This window comes from Gigantopelta aegis, chromosome 15, assembly GCF_016097555.1.
Source record: "Gigantopelta aegis isolate Gae_Host chromosome 15, Gae_host_genome, whole genome shotgun sequence".
Lineage (NCBI taxonomy): Eukaryota > Metazoa > Mollusca > Gastropoda > Neomphalida > Peltospiridae > Gigantopelta > Gigantopelta aegis.
In genome coordinates, this window is record NC_054713.1 from 12,242,337 (window position 1) to 12,262,560 (window position 20,224).

General features: G+C 36.5%; 1 protein-coding gene across 1 annotated transcript in view; it reads left to right on the forward strand.

The window, feature by feature from the left end:
- The window catches only part of LOC121390363, a 310,647-nt gene that overhangs the window by 145,938 nt on the left and 144,485 nt on the right, over positions 1-20,224 (forward strand). The window contains exons 56-64 of the mRNA XM_041522159.1: positions 2,526-2,735; positions 4,600-4,642; positions 5,942-6,105; positions 6,774-6,935; positions 10,126-10,335; positions 12,513-12,710; positions 15,183-15,356; positions 16,006-16,215; positions 18,031-18,073. Of these exons, the coding sequence (XP_041378093.1) occupies positions 2,526-2,735; positions 4,600-4,642; positions 5,942-6,105; positions 6,774-6,935; positions 10,126-10,335; positions 12,513-12,710; positions 15,183-15,356; positions 16,006-16,215; positions 18,031-18,073 (1,414 nt within the window). The remainder of the gene's footprint in view (positions 1-2,525; positions 2,736-4,599; positions 4,643-5,941; positions 6,106-6,773; positions 6,936-10,125; positions 10,336-12,512; positions 12,711-15,182; positions 15,357-16,005; positions 16,216-18,030; positions 18,074-20,224) is intronic.

Consider the following 20,224-nt stretch of genomic DNA (forward strand, 5'->3'; position numbering starts at 1 on the left):
AATGTATGGTACAAAGGGTTTGGGATTTCGCTCTATATAGTCCAATTGGTAGAGTGGTCATCTGAAATGCTTGGATCTTAGGACTGGACGACCTTGGTAGACCCATAATTTTTTGCCCATTCCCAAACCGGTGCCACACAATTGGTAGGTATTTCAAAGGTTATCACATGTGCTGTCTTGTTGTGGGAAAGTGCATATAATGTAATCGAAAAAATGTAGTGGGTTTCCTCTAGACTAAATGTTGATCAGAATTAAAAAACAAATTAACATCCAATAGTTACAATAAATCCTGCATTAAATTGCGTTTTTGAAGGAAAAGTACCATTAACTCCATTGAATAGTTACTTGCATGTTCTTCATGCAATTATTCTCCCCCCCCCTTATTTTAAAGTGCATATACTGCTAATATACAACTTCTATTTTAGTAATTACATGTAAATCACACCACTACACCCCTTAAAAATGACTGGTATATCAAAGGCCATGGTACATGTACATGTATGTACTACCCTGTCTGGGATGGTGCATATAAAAGATCCCTTGCTTCTAATCGGAAAGAGTAGCCCATGAAGTGGTGACAGCGGGTTTCCTCTCTCAATATCCGTGTGGTCCTTAACCACATGTCTGACGCCATATAACTGTAAATAAAATGAATTGAGTGCGTCGTTAAATAAAACATGTCTTTCTTTCTTTCCCTGTGAAATGTTTGATAGTTATTGTAATGGAATTAATGAACATGTTGTGTAACTTTTTCTCAGTCTGGTATTTGTACAGTATGATAAAAAGTTAAAGTTTGTTTTGTTTAACTACACCACTAGAGCACATTGATTTATTAAATCATCGGCTATTGGATGTCAAACATTTGGTCATTTTGACACGAAGAAACCTGCTACATTTTTCCATTGGTAGCAAAAGGATCTTTTATATGCACATTCCCACAGTCAGGATGTATAGCACATGCATACCGCTGCCTTTAATATACCAGTCGTGGTGTACTTGTTGGAACAGGAAAAAACTCAATCAGAGAATATGGGTGGTGATTCAATTCTTCGACCCAAACCAATAACCACTTAAAGGGGCATTCCTGAGTTTTCTGCACATTTTAAGATGTTATTGACTAACAACAACTTTTTAACGATTGTAATTACATATCAAATATATTTTTCTGCATAAAATATTAGCGGCTGTATATTAAACATGTTTTTGATCGTTCTGTTTGTACTAGGTTAAATTTCATTTTATTTCTAAAAATAATTTTTTTTCGTATGTACAGAATTATTTGAAGACAAAACCCAGTTTGGGCTTTCTATGAATATTAAGATGACCAGAAACACATTGAATATACAGACACTGATATTCTAAACCAGAAAATATATTTAATGTGTAAGTTTAATCGTAGAAATATTTTATTAGTCGGAAACATCTTACAATGCAGCAAACTCAGGAATGTCCCTTTAACAGGAAGGAAATGTTTTATTTAACGACATGATCAACACATTTTATTTATGGTTATATGGCGTCGGACATATGGTTAAGAACCACACAGATATTGATAGAGGAAACCCACTGTCGTCACTTAGTGGGCTAGTCTTTTCGATTAGCAGCAAGGGATCTTTTATACGCACCATCCCACAGACAGGATAGTACATACCATGGCCTTTGTTACACCAGTTGTGGAGCACTGGCTGTAATGAGAAATAGACCAACCACGCATCAAGCGAATGCTTTACCACTTGGCTACGTCCCGCCCCAGGGCCGTAGCTAGGATTTTTTGTTGGGGGTGGGGGGGGCAACGGAGTAGTTATTAGTCTAAAACTCCTTAAACAGTTAAGAAGAGAATTTTCTTTAGTTTCTATAATGCTTTTCGGATTTTTTTCAGGGGGGGGGCCACTGCCCCCCTTGCCCCCCCCCCTCCCCAGCTAGCTATGGCCCTGCGCCCCCACTTAAACTGTTTACAGTCAAAATCAAAATACATGTACATGAATGTTAAAAAGAAGCTAGTAGCAGGGCTCGAGAATGTGTCCGCGCTGAGGTTATTTGATCCTATGACTAGAGCTGGGCGGCATTATACCATATATACCGTTCGGTATCGGTATCATGTCAGTACCAATTTACCGTACCGAGCAAATTTCTAAATACCGAAATGTTGGTATTGAAAATGTTTTCCTCCATTTAGTAAAGCACTAACAATATATCTGACAAATGCAAAATAGGTTGCATGTAAATCAGACGATAGACTTGTGTATGAAATTTATTTTTATTTAGATAAAATTAGCAGGTGAGACTAAACTCAGACATGCATTTAAAGCCGAGTATTGGTATCTGTATTGGTATTGGGTCAATACTGAATACCGTACCGATACCGAGGTAAATCACCCCAAAAATACCAATATCGATACCAAACCTCAAATTTCAATACCGCCCAGCTCTACCTATATGACGCAAGCACCTCATGTGAGCGACCAACTGAGCTAGATTCCACCCTAGTACAATAAAAAGAAATGAAATGTAATATTATTTTCCAGCTTGTCCAAAGACGATTGCTCTTCCACCTTTACCGAACAACCTGCACTGCCACGTTACCGACTACTGCACCGGAATACGCTGCTGTCTCGCTGTCCCTCAGATCAGCTGGAACTTTGAGGTGTATCTGCTGTTGAACACTTGTGATTTCTACTTCAGTGTCGGCATTGAACGACTCGATTACACATTCACTCTCAACGGCTATGACTGGGGTGAGTCTCAAAACATCAACTACAACATTCATGTTCTCGGTCTAATTAAAGGGACAGACCCTAGTTTTTAAACACTAAGGCATATTTTTGTCCTAAACCCTAGTTTCAACATGTAAAAATGGACACTTAAGTGTGGTTAATTTACAAACCTGTAACAAAATTGGATACAACAGAGTGAAATAAGAGTCTGTGATGTTGAAATACCCTTAAAAATAAATTAAAAGCAAATCTGTAACTGTTACTTCTCAGATGCACATGCTTTTTTGAACATATGAAAATGCATTTTTTGGTATTAGAAACACCAGGATGACTAGAAAGACTTCGGTTGTATGGAAATGGATAATCTAAACAATAAAATATAAGTAATGTTTGATTTCAGTGATCATAAATGGCGCTAATAGTGAGAAATATGCCTTAGTGTTTGAAAACTTGCATCTGTCCCTTGAAGACTGGGGTATTTCTGATAACATTATCATGTTTTCTAAATGCATTTACATTGAGTAAGGTTTATACAGGAAAAAAGTTATAAAATATGGCACTATGTTCCTAATAAGCTAGAAGTAATAACACACCATGTAGTCGCGTCATTCATTCTCTTTAATGGACGGGACATAGTCCAGTTGTACAGCGCTCGCTTGATGCACGGTCGGTCTTGGATCGATCTCTGTCGGTGGGCCCGTTGGGCTATTTCTCGTTCTAGCCAGTGCACAATGACTGGTACATCAAAGGCTGTGGTAGGTACTATCCTGTCTGTGAGATGGTGCATATAAAAGATCCCTTGCTGCTAGTCGAAAAGAGTAACCCATGAAGTGGTGACAGCGGGATTCCTCTCTCAGTATCTGTGGTCCTTAATCATATATTTGATGCCATATAAAATGTGTTGAGTGCATCATTAAATAAAACATTTCCTTCCTTCCTTCATTCTCTTTAATTATGATTTGGAGGAGTAAAGCATCATCAGCTAAAATATTCGTGTTCAATCCCTTAATTATATGACCGATGTGATGAAAATATCATCTCAAGTTTGTACGTGTGCAAGGGAAGGATTTCAGGGGTCAACCACCCTCCCCCCAACACTGCATGCTCTTGCAACTGAGTATTTTCAAAGTATTTTCTGGGGGAACACATGACTTGACCTCTTCATAAACTTTGCTCACCAGTCTTAAACCTACATTGTACCACGCTTTGGTGTTGGTCCCTTTGATTTTACCCGTGGTGTATCCCATAGTTTGACCACGGGCGTGTCTGACCTAAATTTTAGCGATTGCTGAATGGCTGAAAAAAGTTATGCCTACAGGTCACATATAGTTTAGCAGAACATTGTTTTTAGTAGAAACACTTTCACTAATATTACTAATAAAGCTACAATATAAATCTGTAATGGGGGCGTGGTACAAGCTAGTTACATCATCCTTTTCCCTGAGAGATTTGTCTAGATAGACCACGATTATTGCGGCCGTTGAGTGACGGGTGTAATAGATTCTCGGGCTATGCCCTCGATCATTACACCTGTCACTCAACGGCCGCAAAAACTGTGGTCTAACTAGACAAATCTCTCGGGAAAGGATGATGTAACTATAACATATTCACTACATGTATGGGTGAGTGAAAATTAATATATTCATATTCACTCTGGGGGGTCAATCAATACTTTTAAGTGACATACAATATTCGTGTTCACTACTGATAAGTGAAAAATTATCCGCTACACTTACATGTATTCATGTTCATTTTGGGATATTTACCTACACAGAGATTCATTTCTGAGTTATTCTCTAAAAACAAAGTAAACAAATACACATCTGTTGTGCCATTAGCATGTTTCTTAAGAGTTTAAAAAAAAAAAAAATGTTTTGTTTTCTAGGAACAAAGAAGAAATTTGACATTGGAGGCATTTTTAAAGTGGAGTGAGTACTTACACTTGTCTTTGTTTGAGACTAAAATCTTATATAACAATTGAGGCACTAATATGTGTTTTGTGAGTCGGGAGAGACAGTTGGTGGGGGAGGGAAGGGGGAGAAAAGTTATGAATGCAAGCATGTGGGTGGACATGTACGAGTAAATGGAATGTCACTACTTGTATTTTTTATGTTGATGATAATTTTTCATTGTCATACTTACATGTGTAGCTGTGTTTCAGACTCAATGGCCAATATTTATTTTTGTGCTGAGGTGACATTAAATATTCAATAGTTCGTTCGTTCGTCATTCATCCATTCGTTCGTTCAGTCGTTCGTTCGTTCATCATCATTCATCCATTCATTCAATCCATGATTGAAAAGACAAGCATGGATGTTGAAACAGCTGGTTGGAATGAAAGTAAAGAAAAATAATCTGTTTTTTTAATACACCTCAGTGCATTTTAAACTTACAAGACTATTTGCATGATGTCTTAACATATGTTTATTGCCACAAATCTCTCTTAAAAGGCACACACCCTTGTTTCACCCCGTGAAATATGACACTAAGTTTATTTAATCTACAAACCTGCAGCATGTTTGTATAAGGTTATAACAGAGAGAAACTGAAGTCTGTGATGTTTTAACAGGGAAATAGCATCCAAAAATAGACTAGAGCTTGTCTCGATAACCATTACTTCTCCGACAAACATGCGTTTTTAGAATTATGAAAATTCATTTGTGGGTATTACCAAAACTCGGATGACCAGAACCACTTCAGGTGTATAAAAATTAATATTATGAATAATAAAATGTAAGTACGTCTAAATTAAATTATTAAAAATGGCTTTAATAGAGTAAAATATGTTGTAGTGTTTAAAAACTAGGGTCTATCACTTTAGGCTGTCTTAATTAAGCAACATCACATCATCCTGAGATCACAATGTTGCAAGAGTTTAATGAATTATAGGTCCGAGTCAGATCACCATAAAGTTTATAGACAAAAATTGCTTGTCCTGTTATGATCACAACTTTAATAAACAGTCCTCCACAAACTGCATGAATAATATCATTTCATTCGTGATCGCTCAGACAATATATAACCGCTTTACCATTCATGTAAAAGTTACTGAAGGATTAGTCCTACCAATTCATCATTTATATAATTTTTCAGTTGAATAATATGGTAATGCAAAGCAAAATAAATTCTGTTTAAAAAAAAAAAAAATTGGCATAAATTAGTTTTAAAGTTGTTCAGATTTTGAATTTGCAGAGGCCTGATAGATATGTATGGTCTTTTCATTTCAGATATTCAGTTGACGATCTGAAGGACAGCAAGTTGTTTGTGGTCAACATGGACCTCAGTGTGTGTCTGGTCGCGGGACAGCCCTGCTCTCTCACCATCACGGTTTTCAAAGACTTGATGCTGCCAAAACCATTTTGTGACTGGGAGGCAATGGACAGCATGAAAGGTAACTTGAATCACATAATGCATTTCATTTCAACTTATTTTCATGCTTACATCCAATTAAGGTTCAAGCACGCTGTCCTGGGAACATACCTCAGCAATCTGGGCTGTCTGTCCAGGATAGTGGGTTAGTTGTTAGTTGGTTAGTGAGAGAGAAGAGAGTGTAGTGGCCTTACACCTACCTATTGAGCCATTAAGAACTCGCTCTGGGTTGGAGCCAGTACCGGGCTGCAAACCCTGTACCTACCAGCCTGTAGTTCAATGGCTTAACCACTGCACCACCAAGGCCGGTGTTGCATCGCATCTAATTAAATGTGAGTTAAACAGCAATCTTATAGACTGAGGCAGCTAATAGTTTTTAAAGCACCACATGTGGATGAATCAAGTTTAAGCATCAATCTTGGATAAGCACTCGTGTGATACGCGGACGGTTTGGAATCGCTCCCCATCGGCGGGCTCATTGGGCTATTTCTTGTTTCAGCTAGTGCACCACAACTAGTATATCAAAGGCAGCGGTATGTGCTATCCTGTCTGTGGGATGGTGCATATAACAGACCCCTTGCTACTGATAGAAAAGTGTAGTGGGTTTCTCTAACAAAACAAACTTCACTGGGAAAACGTGCAGCTGACCTGATCAACATACATATTATTAACAAGAGTTTTAACTTACAGATTTCTCCCTGAAGACATTCCTGCAGGAACAACAATTGAGTCTGACCGCGCCACTGGGAAAACTTGCAGCTGACATGTTGCTGGAGAAGCTAGATGTGGCTCAGTTCCTAAAGGATCCTCCGTGTAGTACTAATGGCCGTGGTGCAGATGGGTGGACTTCTGGTAAGAGTTTTAGAACTAGCAACGGGTGGGACGTAGCTCCGTGGTGTAGATGGGTGGACTTCTGGTAAGAGTTATAGAACTAGCAAAGGATGGGACGTAGTCCTGTTGTATAGATGGGAGGACTTCTGGTAAGTGTTATAGAACTAGCAAAGGGTGGGACGTAGTCCTGTTGTATAGATGGGAGGACTTCTGGTAAGAGTTATAGAACTAGCAAAGGGTGGGACGTAGTCCTGTTGTATAGATGGGAGGACTTCTGGTAAGAGTTATAGAACTAGCAAAGGGTGGGACGTAGTCCTGTTGTGTTGATGGGAGGACTTCTGGTAAGAGTTATAGAACTAGCAAAGGGTGGGATATAGTCCTGTTGTATAGATGGGTGGACTTCTGGTAAGAGTTCTAGAAGTAGCAAATGGTGGGGCATATAACCTAGTGGTACTCTGAATGACAAAACCATATACTACATGACAAGGGTCATATCTGCACAATGCATAGTCGAATTGACATTTGACAAAATAGTGGCAGATTCCATGAATCTCTATCTAGTGCCTTATCTATAGGACAGCCACTCCAGAGGAGATCCTTTACTGGAAATGTCAACCCTCTTGTACTGGCAAAAAGAGGACTGCCACTCCCAGACTAGTTTACTGAATTAAAACTAGCACCTGACAGATCCCATTAGAATAAGTACAGCTGTGATGACATGCACTCATGAATCACTGTCATAAAAGTGATTATATCAGGTGTTTGTGAAAGATGAGCATATCTTGCCCCATTGGCACTAGCTTGATACGCAGTCTGTCTAGGATCGATCCCCATCATTGGGCACTTTGGGCTATTTCATGTTCGAGTCAGTGCACCATGACTGTCATGTGCTATTCTTACTGTGGATGATACATATAAAAGATCTCTTGTTAATAATGGAAAAATGTAGCATGGTTCCTATCTAAGAATGTCAGAATTACCAAATCATTGACATCAAATAGCTGATGATTAATAAATCAATGTGCGCTAGTGGTGTCATTAAACAAAAACAAACTAAATTTTTAGATCTTGAATCACTAATTATTTACTACTTCTTTTTTTTAATCAGTTTGCATAATTCTGTGTGCAATGTTTTACAGGAATGATATAAATGGGTGGACTTCTGTTGGAAGTTGTATCATTAAATATCTAAAACATCCTTAGTGATTTTACATGCAGTTTTGACAGTCATGGTAAAAATGGGTGGAATTTTGTTAAGAGTTATAAAACTGGGCCCATGTGTATAATACTTTTAGAATCCAGACTCAATCTCTAATGACGTCACACGCACACAATTTCTATGGCGTTGTCATGACATTAGTGTCTCAGACTCGTAAAGTCTCAAGTCTAGACTCTAAAATTTGTATTAGCTCCAGGCCTGGTTTCGCTAAATACTTAAATCATCCTAAATGATTCTACATAATTGTACATGCAGTATTGATGGCCTTGGTGCCAATGGGTGGAATTCTGATAAGATTTATAGAACTTGTATCACTAAATATTTACTACATCCTTAAAGATTCTACATATTTCTGCATGCTGTATTTACATGTTTGGTGAAAATGTGTGGGATTCTGGTAAGATTTATAGAACTTGTATCACTAAATACTTACACATCCTTAAAGATTCTACATAATTCTGCATGCTGTATTTACATGTATTTGTGAAAATGTGTGGGATTCTGATAAGATTTATAGAACTTGTATCACTAAATATTTACCACATCCTTAAAGATTCTACATAATTCTGCATGCTGTATTTACATGTTTGGTGAAAATGTGGGATTCTGGTAAGATTTATAAAACCTGTATCACTAAATATTTACCACATCCTTAAAGATTCTATATAATTCTGCATGCTGTATTTACATGTTTGGTGAAAATGTGTGGGATTCTGGTAAGATTTATAAAACTTGTATCACTAAATATTTACCACATCCTTAAAGATTCTACATATTTCTGCATGCTGTATTTACATGTATTTGTGAAAATGTGTGGGATTCTGATAAGATTTATAGAACTTGTATCAGTAAATACTTACCACATCCTTAAAGTTTCTACATAATTCTGCATGCTGTATTTACATGTATTTGTGAAAATGTGTGGGATTCTGATAAGATTTATAGAACTTGTATTACTAAATATTTACCACATCCTTAAAGATTCTACATAATTCTGCATGCTGTATTTACATGTTTGGTGAAAATGTGTGGGATTCTGGTAAGATTTATAGAACTTGTATCACTAAATATTTACCACATCCTTAAAGATTCTACATATTTCTGCATGCTGTATTTACATGTTTGGTGAAAATGTGTGGGATTCTGATAAGATTTATAGAACTTGTATCACTAAATATTTACCACATACTTAAAGATTCTACATAATTCTGCATGCTGTATTTACATGTTTGGTGAAAATGTGGGATTCTGGTAAGATTTATAGAACTTGTATCACTAAATATTTACCACATCCTTAAAGATTCTACATATTTCTGCATGCTGTATTTACATGTTTGGTGAAAATGTGTGGGATTCTGGTAAGATTTATAGAACTTGTATCACTAAATATTTACCACATCCTTAAAGATTCTACATATTTCTGCATGCTGTATTTACATGTTTGGTGAAAATGTGTGGGATTCTGGTAAGATTTATAGAACTTGTATCACTAAATATTTACCACATCCTTAAAGATTCTACATATTTCTGCATGCTGTATTTACATGTTTGGTGAAAATGTGTGGGATTCTGGTAAGATTTATAGAACTTGTATCACTAAATATTTACCACATGCATGCTTAAAGATTCTATGTGCTGTATTGATGATTATGGTACAAATGGATTGAATTCTGGAAAAATATGTCCAGTAATAAAAATAATAATTTCTCTGAGTCTTTGATTACAAACACCATAAACGTATCCCCGAGTGCCATAAAATTAAAATTAATAACCAATAACACTAAATACCACAAACATTTAACACAGAGACAAATACGTTTTTCTGATATCACAATGGTATATACACATGTAGCTGTATGAAGATGTACTTTATTTCCAGTATGGGCTTTTGTATATAAAGGAGACAACTAAACAGTTCAACATTAATTCATCACTATGGTAAATATTTATTGACAAATATATTTAGCATATTTGATCTATTTTCCTGTTTAGCTTGTCCACAGAACTTAAGTCTTCCGGTTTTACCCACCAACATGGCGTGTTCGGTTCCGGATCACTGCACGGCTCTGGACTGCTGTCTCGATGTCCCATTCATCCAGAAATCACTCAACTTCAAAGTTGACTTGAACATGTGTGAATTTTCTCTCACTGTCAGTGTTGAGAATGTTGAGGTCAAGATTATGCTTTTCAAATACGTTTGGGGTAAGTCAACACGGAGTTCAAAATGATGATTTTCAACTACCGTATTTCCTCTTAATAAGCACCAGGCCTCAAATAAGCACCGGGTCTGTAATACGTTGCAACAAAATAAACACTAGGCCTCTAATAAGCGCCAGGCTTCCAATAAACACCAGGTAAGACAACCAAAAACTGATTACTCCCTGGCTTAATTTAGGCACTTTACGTGGACAAATAATATTAATTTGTTCGTTGTTTTGTTAAAGTTTAAAATTTTGTTACAGTTTGAAATTAAAGGTTAAAAATAAATAAAATTGTAAGTTTGTAGTTTTTAGCTTTAATTTCTAAAATTTGTTTGAAAAAAATAAAGGTCGGATCTTCAATAAGTGCTGCGGGTCTGCGACCATTTTGAAATGAATAAGTGCCCGGGCACTTATTAGAGGAAATATGGTATGTTTGTGGAACCATGTTTGCAAATACATGTATAATGGAATATATATTAAGTGTATCTTAAGTGTTCTTGTTTGAAACTGCGGCTATTGCTGGATCCTGGCTGGTTGCAAGTGCTTATTTAACATCCCCTTTCATATAATAGACAATAACCATAGGATCGAGAACCGTAGTTTAAAATTGCTGAGTTTTGTTACACATTAATTTGTTTCCCATTGGTTCTCATTAGCATTTTTTAAATATTTTCTTTTGTATAAGACTGTGCACCATATTTTGGTGGTGTGTCAGTTACTGAAAGAAACTTGAAAAGATATATTTGGTCAGAGAACTGTGATGGAATCATTTTGATTCCATCTAGAACTTTTATTGCAATTTGTACGAGATACTGCTTTTACTCTAAATTTTAATTTAATCTATCCGTGATATTTGTATTTTTTGCACAGTTCTTTACACTGTGTTTTTATTTAACTGTTGAATTTTTATATTGATGTTTATCATCACATCGTTTTTGCATTTACCATAGTTTGACAACCAATAGCCGATGTATTTTTCGTGCTGGGGTGTCGTTAAACATTCATTCATTCATTCACTTTTGTATATATTTTTTTAAGGTACACCTGGCTCTTTCAACCTCAAGGGTCGATTTTTTGTTGAGTAAGTATACATGTATGAATAAAATATACAGTGAACTCCCTCGAAACCAAAACCTCTGTAAACTGAACATCTCTCTAAAGCAGACATTTTTTTAATATGGGTACAGAACAGAACCTCTCTAAACCAGATACCCCTGGAAACAAGACTTTTTAGTTTATCCCATGGATGTGCAGTTTAGAGGGGTTTCACTGTATATATAAATGTTATGAATGTTTTACTAACTTGTGGGAAAAGTAATATGGACTTCTGTGTTATATTATGTATTATCTGCAAAATTATTTCTTACTTTTCTTTTGTTACTCTTGGTTTTGGTTCAGGTTTTTTTGTGTGACACCTTGCTAATATTGACTAATTAAATGCATTAATCAAGTCACCATAATTAAATAGTTGTTATTAAAAATTTATATATTTAGAAAATATATATTACTACTACAACTACAACTACTACTATTATTCAGGGCTCACAAATTTTCTTATAGCCAATTTTCGGATATGCATATAGAACATTTCCTTGAAAATTATTCAAAATTGGTTCATTTTAAAGAAATGTTATTAGCCAAACACTAATTGTTGTAGCCACTTTCTATAAAAATACATATAGCAGGGGTGCAGAAAGTACTCGCCTGCTCGCCAAATGCAAGTAAACATTCTGATGGACGAGTTAAAAAGTGCAACAACCAGTCTGACGGGTGATCCGTCTTTTTCATTTTATTTGTCATGTGATGTTGAACGCATGGTCTTAATAATGTTTTGTCAATATATCTATATATGTGTGTGTGTGTGTGTGTGTGTGTGTGTGTGTGTGTGTGTATATATATATAATTTGAAGTGAAGACACTGTATATTGTAATATTATTAATAATATATTATTCTGTAGACTGGTGGACTAGTAGAAATTCTGGCATGCTAGTAAATGTTATATGTTCTGGTCCAGCAGGCTAGTGAATTATTTTCCATTTCTGCACCCCTGTATAGCAATTGAATAATTTGGCAATGAACAGTCCTGATTATTATTTATTGTTATTTATTATTATTATTACTACTCTTATTATTTAAAAAAAATATTATTACTTGTAAAGTTGTTATTATTACTATAGTCTACTATGGGCTACATGTATGTTTTATTCACAGCTATGTTATTGATGAGCTGGAGGCTGATAAGAAGTTTGTCATCAGTGTAAACGTCAGTGTTTGTTTGGATGCCAGTTCGACTTGTCTCATCACCGTACCTATTCTCACCAACGTCCTGTTTCCAAAACTCTTCTGTGACTGGGACAACACACTGTCTCTTCAAGGTACGACCTCTGTTCAATGCTGTATAGTGTAACAGGGATTCTATGGATAATAATTAAATTTCCGTTGCATTCATTACAATATAACATCAACCCACTGGTCCAGCCATAGCAATTGAGTTTGTTCATTTCCTGATGAATGTAAAAATTACATCGTCAGGGAATGCCAAACCTGATGACATCATTTTATATTCATAATTTGTCTTACTGAGCATTATTGTTTTAACGAAACAAATAATTCAAAATAAAGTATGATGTTCATGTTATTCTTAGCAAGTATGATTCTAATTTAATTATAAGGATTGTCTGTTATTTCTTTTACATTCATCTGGGTATGAAGCAAAAGAAATCATCTGCAAACTTACGTGAGAATGGCTTTGCCAATTCACACAATTTGCGGATGATTGTTTTTGTTCATACCCCGATGAACGTAAAAGAAATAACAGACAATCCTTAAATGGCTTACTGTTTGGCATTTTAACACTCTAATTAAGGCACATATAGCTGTAATTTGGAACCGGAAAGGTTCATATATTAACCCCAAGAGAAAATGTGAAGCAAAATCAAGGTGTGCACATGGATTACTTGGTTACTATGACGAAGAGTTCATTCCATAAATGCAGTATATCCATTTACATCATTTTGAGAAAACTGGACTTTTTAAAGATTCTGTTTAATGAACAGAGATCACATTTTGAGAGAAACTGTTTTGTTCTATTGTTAAGTGTGTATTAAATAGAGATTATTGTACAAGCTTGTGTGTCATACTGATTTTACGAAACGAGTGTCAGGATTATTTGTATTGCCTGAGTGAGAGTGAGGGTAATACACACGTACATGAATATTGATACGAGTTTCATAGAATCAGTACGACACACACGCGAGTGTAATAATTTCTTTATTATCCATATTATTATTGTTGTTTTCTGTATGAATAACAAGACCGAACTCAAAATGTTTCAGCCACAACTGAAAGGAGACGATGAAATGACGTCATATTTCAAATGCACATTCTGAGCTAGGACTGGAGAAGCAACTCATGTTATGACGTCGCTTCCCAAAATTACGTCATTACGCTTGTTATGCTTCATATGATTATTATTAACTTGGTTATGTTGAACCATATGGATAATAACATCAGTATATATACCTTCACTGCTAATTCCAAAATTTGGAAATTGGTGTATATCTCGTATTTGAAATGAACTCTTCATATTAACCCACAAAATTAAAAAGTATGAATCAAGTTAAGGGGTACACATGGTTATTGTGATGGGAATGAAGCATACATGGTTCCGTGTTCGTCATCTTGTGGGGTTTTTCTTACCTTTTATAAAGTAAAAAGGCAAGATATAAGTATTACTTTTCCAATTTTTACATTACAGTTTAATGTTATGTTTAGATGTTTATATGTTAACGTTTAGACAACTTTCTCATAAACTTTAAAGTCCTTCATTATAGGACAATGAAACTTGGTTTATAGTTGCACGTATAGAGGTTCAGAATGGTGCAGTTGTGAGCGGGCTTCATTCTGTCAAGCCTGTCCTGGGAGAGTGGCAGTCCTCCTATAGGCAGTGCAGGAAGGATGAAATAGTCTTGTGCTCATGTGGGTCAAATATACTTGACTCATTCATTTATTCCGAAGAAGGATCCTCCACCTCAGTGTGAGCACTGTCAGTGTACTCTGACGGTGTACTCTAACGGTGCGTCACATTTTGTTTGAGTGCAATCATCTTAAGCAAACTAAGAAAAATATATTTGACAGAACAAATGTGATGGAATCATTCAGATTCCATCTTAAACTTTTGTTGAAATTTTTTTGTGATATTGAATTTTATTCTAAATGTTAATTATACCTATCTGTGATATAAATTTATATTTTTTGCACAATTCTTTACACACTGTTTTAATTAAACTCTTAAATTTTTATACTATCGATGTTGATCATTACTTCATTAATAGCCAATAGCCAATGCATTTTTCATGCAGCGGTGTCATTAAACATTCGTTCATTCATTGTGTGGATGTCCATCACAGCTACTCAGGGTTTTATCACCTATGTTTCTAGACTCTGATAATGGGCACCATCCCCACCATTGTACAGAGGCTATTTCATTTTTTATTCCCAATTTTGGAGTAAACAATTCCCAATCTGAATGTAAATCTCATTCACTTAACAAACCTTCCCTCTCCAATAATGTTTTGTAATGCACAATAGATATATTTATTTGAATAAACACAAGTTCATGTATATACATATAATATATAGCATTACCTTTTTTTATTTCTAATTTGGCTTAATAACATGTTTTTGAAATGAAACTGAAAATTCCCAATTTTTTGTAAAACGACACTAAAATTCTCAATTTCAAAGCCATGGGTGTCAAGTCAAATTTTAGAAATGAAAACCTGTAGAGCATGAACACATGTATGGTAGGCAGGATATTTATTTCCATGGAATTCTTGTTATTTCAGGTGTCTCGTTGTCTTCCCTGTTGTCAGAAATGAAGGTGACACCAGGACAATTGTTGTCAGATCTGGCCAAGGCGATGATTGCAGAGAAGTTTGGGATTGCTGCTTATCTGAAAAAGCCTTCCTGTCAGATAGGAGTGGGCATTCATAAAGCTACAGATGGACAGTGGAACAAAGGTTAGCTTTGTAGTAACTCTCACCAACATAGAGGGCGGGATGTAGCCGAGTCGTACAGCGCTCGCTTGATACACAGTCAGTTTGGGATCGATCCCCATCGGTGGGCCCATTGGGCTATTTCTTGTTCCAGCCAGTGCACCATGACTGGTATACCAAAGACCGCGTGGTATGTGCTATCCTGTCTGTGGGATGGTGCTTGAAAAAGATCCCCTGCTACTAAAGCAAAAATGTAGCGGGTTTCCTCTCTAAGACTTTGTCAAAATGACCAAATGTCTTTCTAAAACTGTATCCTAACCAGATGCGTGCGACATGGGTGATGCGAGCAATGCAATAATATTTATATCCTAACCAGATGCGTGCGACATGGGTGATGCGAGCAATGCAATAATATTTATATCCTAACCAGATGCGTGCGACATGGGTGATGCGAGCAATGCAATAATATTTATATCCTAACCAGATGCGACCATAACAACAGTCTCCAATTTTGAAAATATCTTCGACCAGTGAAATCGCTAAGTAAAACTTGTCTTTTTGTCGCTTGTGTCACGTGAGAAAGATGGAAACAATTCCTATTGGTGATAAATAAATTACTGTGCTCTAGCGGTGTTGTTAAACAAAACAAACTTTAACGTTTTAACTCTTACAGCTTGCCCCTTGGATCAGTCATTACCAACACTTCCGTCCTCGGTGGTTTGTCACATCCCCAGCTACTGTACCGGAATCGACTGCTGTGCGGAAGCTGACAACATCGGCATGTCGTTCAACGCTCGAGTGTTACTCAATGCCTGCGACTTCAGCCTGGAAGTTGGGATTGAAGCACTAGATTACAAGATAAGTCTTGTGGAATACAACTGGAGTAAGTTAATTTTGTTAGTATCGGGTTCACTGGAGTGTGTGAACACGAGAGAGTGAGTGTGTGTGTCAGTGTGTGTGTGTGTGTCAGCGTGTGTGTGTGTGTTATGCTGTGTATGTCACTGTGTGTGTGTGTGTGTATGTCTGTCTGTGTGTGTGTGTCACTATGTGTGTGTGTGTGTGTGTGTCACTGTGTGTGTGTGTGTCAGTGTTTGTGTGTGTCACTGTGTGTTTGTGTGTATCACTGTGTTTGTGTGTGTCACTGTGTGTGTGTCACTGTGTTTGTGTGTGTCACTGTGTGTGTGCCACTTTGTGTGTGTGTGTCACTCTGTGTGTGTGTCACTGTGTTTGTGTGTGTCACTCTGTGTGTGTGTCACTGTGTGTATCACTGTGTGTGTGTCACTGTGTTTGTGTGTCACTGTGTTTGTGTGTGTCACTGTGTGTGTGTGTGTCACTGTGTCTGTGTGTTTATGTGTGTCACTGTGTATGTGTCACTGTGTGTGTCACTGTATGTATGTGTGAGGGAACTATAGGTTTCATCTCCGTCTGTCTCTCCCACATTTCATTCAATTCATTTCAACTTATTTTCGTGCTTATAATCCAATTAAGGTTCAAGCACGCTACCCTGGGCACACATCGGCTATCTGGGCTGTCTGTCCAGGACAGTGGTTATAGTGGTTAAATTCAAATTAATTTGATTTAATTTTTTAAAAACTATAAACTAGCTTTTGTTAGGTGAGACATGCTGTAATCCCATGGAACATCATTATCTCACCTTCCAACTTTGTCTGTCACACAAATAGTTTTCCGGACACTTTTTCACTATTCCTCAAGATATTGAGCTGAAATTTTGTGTACAGCTGTATCATATGTACTGCTACAAATCAGGTTTGACCTTCATGACAATTTATCCATTTTTTACAGTTATGGCCTTTACAGATTAAGTTTGACTTTCATGGCCATTCATCCATCCATCCATCCATCCATCCATCCATCCATCCATACATCCATCCACACACGCACCCATCCTTACATCTACCTATATTTCATCCTATGTTGGAGTGGGATTTAGCTCAGTCGGCCACAGGCTGGTAGGTACAGGCTTTGCAGCTCACTACCAGCTCCAACCCAGAGCAAGTTCTTAAATATTAAGGGCTCAGTGGGTAGGTATAAGGCCACTACACCCTCTTCTCTTTCACTAACCACTAACCAAATGAATAACTAACCCACTGTCCTGGACAGACAGCCCAGAGAGCTGAGGTATATGCCTAACCAACGAACAACTAACCCACTTCCTGGACAGACGGCCCAGAGAGCTGAGGTATATGCCTAACCAACGAACAACTAACCCACTGTCCTGGACAGACGGCCCAGAGAGCTGAGGTATATGCCCAGGACAGCATGCTTGAACCTTAATTGGATATAAGTTGAAATGAAATAAAATGAAAAAGCTCAGTTGGTCGAATGCTCGCTTGAGGTGCTTGCGTCGCAGGATCAAAACACCTCAGTGGATCTCTTCAGCTGATTGGTGTTTTTTGTCATTGCAACCAGTGCACCACAACTGGTCAAAGGCTGTGGTATGTGCTGTCCTGTCTGTGGGAAAGTGCATATAAAGGATCCCTTGCTGTATTAGAAAAAATGTAGCGGGTTTCCTACGAGTCAGAATGACAAAATGTTTGACATCCAATAGCCGATGATTAATTAATCAGTGTGCTCTAGTGGTGTTGTTAAACAAAACAAACTTTACGTTTTCATGCCATGTCTTTTAATTCCTGCAAATATTTGTCTTGTAGCAATGCTTTGTTGTTGTTTGTTACAGATCAGTGGGAAACGTTTAACCTCAAAGGAGTTGTAAAAATTGAGTGAGTATTTGTTTTATCTTTAAGAACCTATATCACAGTACTTAATTCTCATTTAACCTTAAAGGAGTTGTACAAATTGAGTGAGTATTTGTTTTATCTTTAAGAACCTTATATCACAGTACTTAATTCTCATTTAACCATAGAGGAGTTGTACAAATTGAGTGAGTATTTGTTTTATCTTCAAGAACCTTATATCACAGTACTTAATTCTGATCGACAAAATCATATTACATGACCAGGACCATATCTCTGCACAATGCAGAGTCAAATGGTTATTTGACCAAACTAGTGGTTGATTTTATTAATCTCTATCTATGCCTTGTCTATAGGAGGACAGCCACTCCCAGGGAGATCTTTTACTGGAGATTTCAACCCTCTTGTACTGTCAAAAGAGGACTGCTACAAAGTACTGTGTGCGGCCATGTTTAAATCAAGTGATCGGTCTGCCATTAAGGGAGTGAAACTTGCACAATAATAACATATAAAGGCATTGCACCTGGTTGCATTTTCAGTATTTATTACCTTCTTAGTACATTTTCTGAAAGCAAAACCAGTATGTCAGATAATTCAACCTCATTTAAAGGTTGTAGATTCATATGAAAATTGGTGGAAGTGTGTTAATTAAAAACATAAATAATAAAGCATGTATATACACGTCAATACAAAAACATAACAAATAATTTACATTTATGCAAGCAAATATAATTTCCCTGGACATCTGTATTGCCTAATATATTGAAAACTAATTATTAATAATCAATGTGCTCTAGAGGTGTCGTTAAACAAAACAAACTTTAAAAAAAATATATATTGAACTTTAAAACAGTGTTTTAGCCTCTGCGGACGGGGGTATCAGATGACCCCCTTCCCCACCTATGCTCCTGTTTTGTTTGTAGGCCAGTATGTGTCAAGGGATCCATTTTATAATTAAAAATATAAATAAAAAAAAAAAAAAAAAAAAATAGTGGATAAGCTGCTGGACAATCAAGCTGATGACAGTGGTTCAAATCCCGTCAAAGCTGGCTAACACATTCATTCATCTTTCTCATCTATCACCCTCTGCTTATCATTCTCATTATCTTAATATAAAAAACTTTCCAATTTCTCCCACAATTTCAATCTGTTTTGACCCTTTCTGTCAGTTTCCTCCGACTCTTGTCTTCTGATTTGTCTATACCATCACCTACCTGTCTCAGCTTCCTCCACGGGTGCAGTCTCTGTGTATTTCCCTGCACCTACCTGGCATCCTTGTCCTCTGCCGCTAGTAAAGCTGGTCTGACCCACGGCACTAACTAATGACTGCCAGTAGTAGGGGTGCATAGTAGGTGGTTACAAGTGCCACTTAACAATGCCAGAAGTAACTACTGAACACTCCCCGAAGTGGTCAGACTAAGCCCACAGCTAAAAGCTTCTGGGGAATGGCAGGTGTGTGGCACGGATAGCCACAAAAGACAAGCACCTGTCACAGTTGGAGAGACAAGGACAGGGATGTGGAGGTTGACAGCAAAAGAAGCTGAAAGATAGGAGGAGTTGCCAGATCGGGAAGAAATGAGATGGAATTCGAAGGAGAGAAAGGAAAGAAGGCAGTGGGATTAATAATAAAAAAATAAAAAAATAATAATAATAATAATAATTAAAAAATAAAATTTGACGAAGTGGGTGGCGGTGCAATTTTTAGTGTGGTCTGCATGCGTATTACGTCAGTAAGTTATTTATTTATAATTTTATTTGCACACATTTAACACCATAATAACTCTTAATTTTTGTTATAAAAGCAATATTTGAAAGTGTGAACTGCATCTCAAATTACAAGTTTGTACTGATGTTGATAAAATTATAAATGTGTACTGATGTTGATAAAATTACAAGTTGGTATTGATTTTGATAAAATTACAAGTTTGTACTGATGTTGATAAAATTATAAATTTGTACTGATGTTGATAAAACTACAAGTTTGTATTCATGTTGGTAAAATTACAAGTTGTACTGATGTTGATAACATTATAAATTTGTACTGTTCATAATTTTTTTTTTTTTTTTACTGATGTTGATAAAATTACAAGTTTGCTCTGATGTTGATAAAATTACAAGTTTGCTCTGATGTTGATAAAATTACAAGTTTGTACTAATGTTGATAAAATTACAAATTTG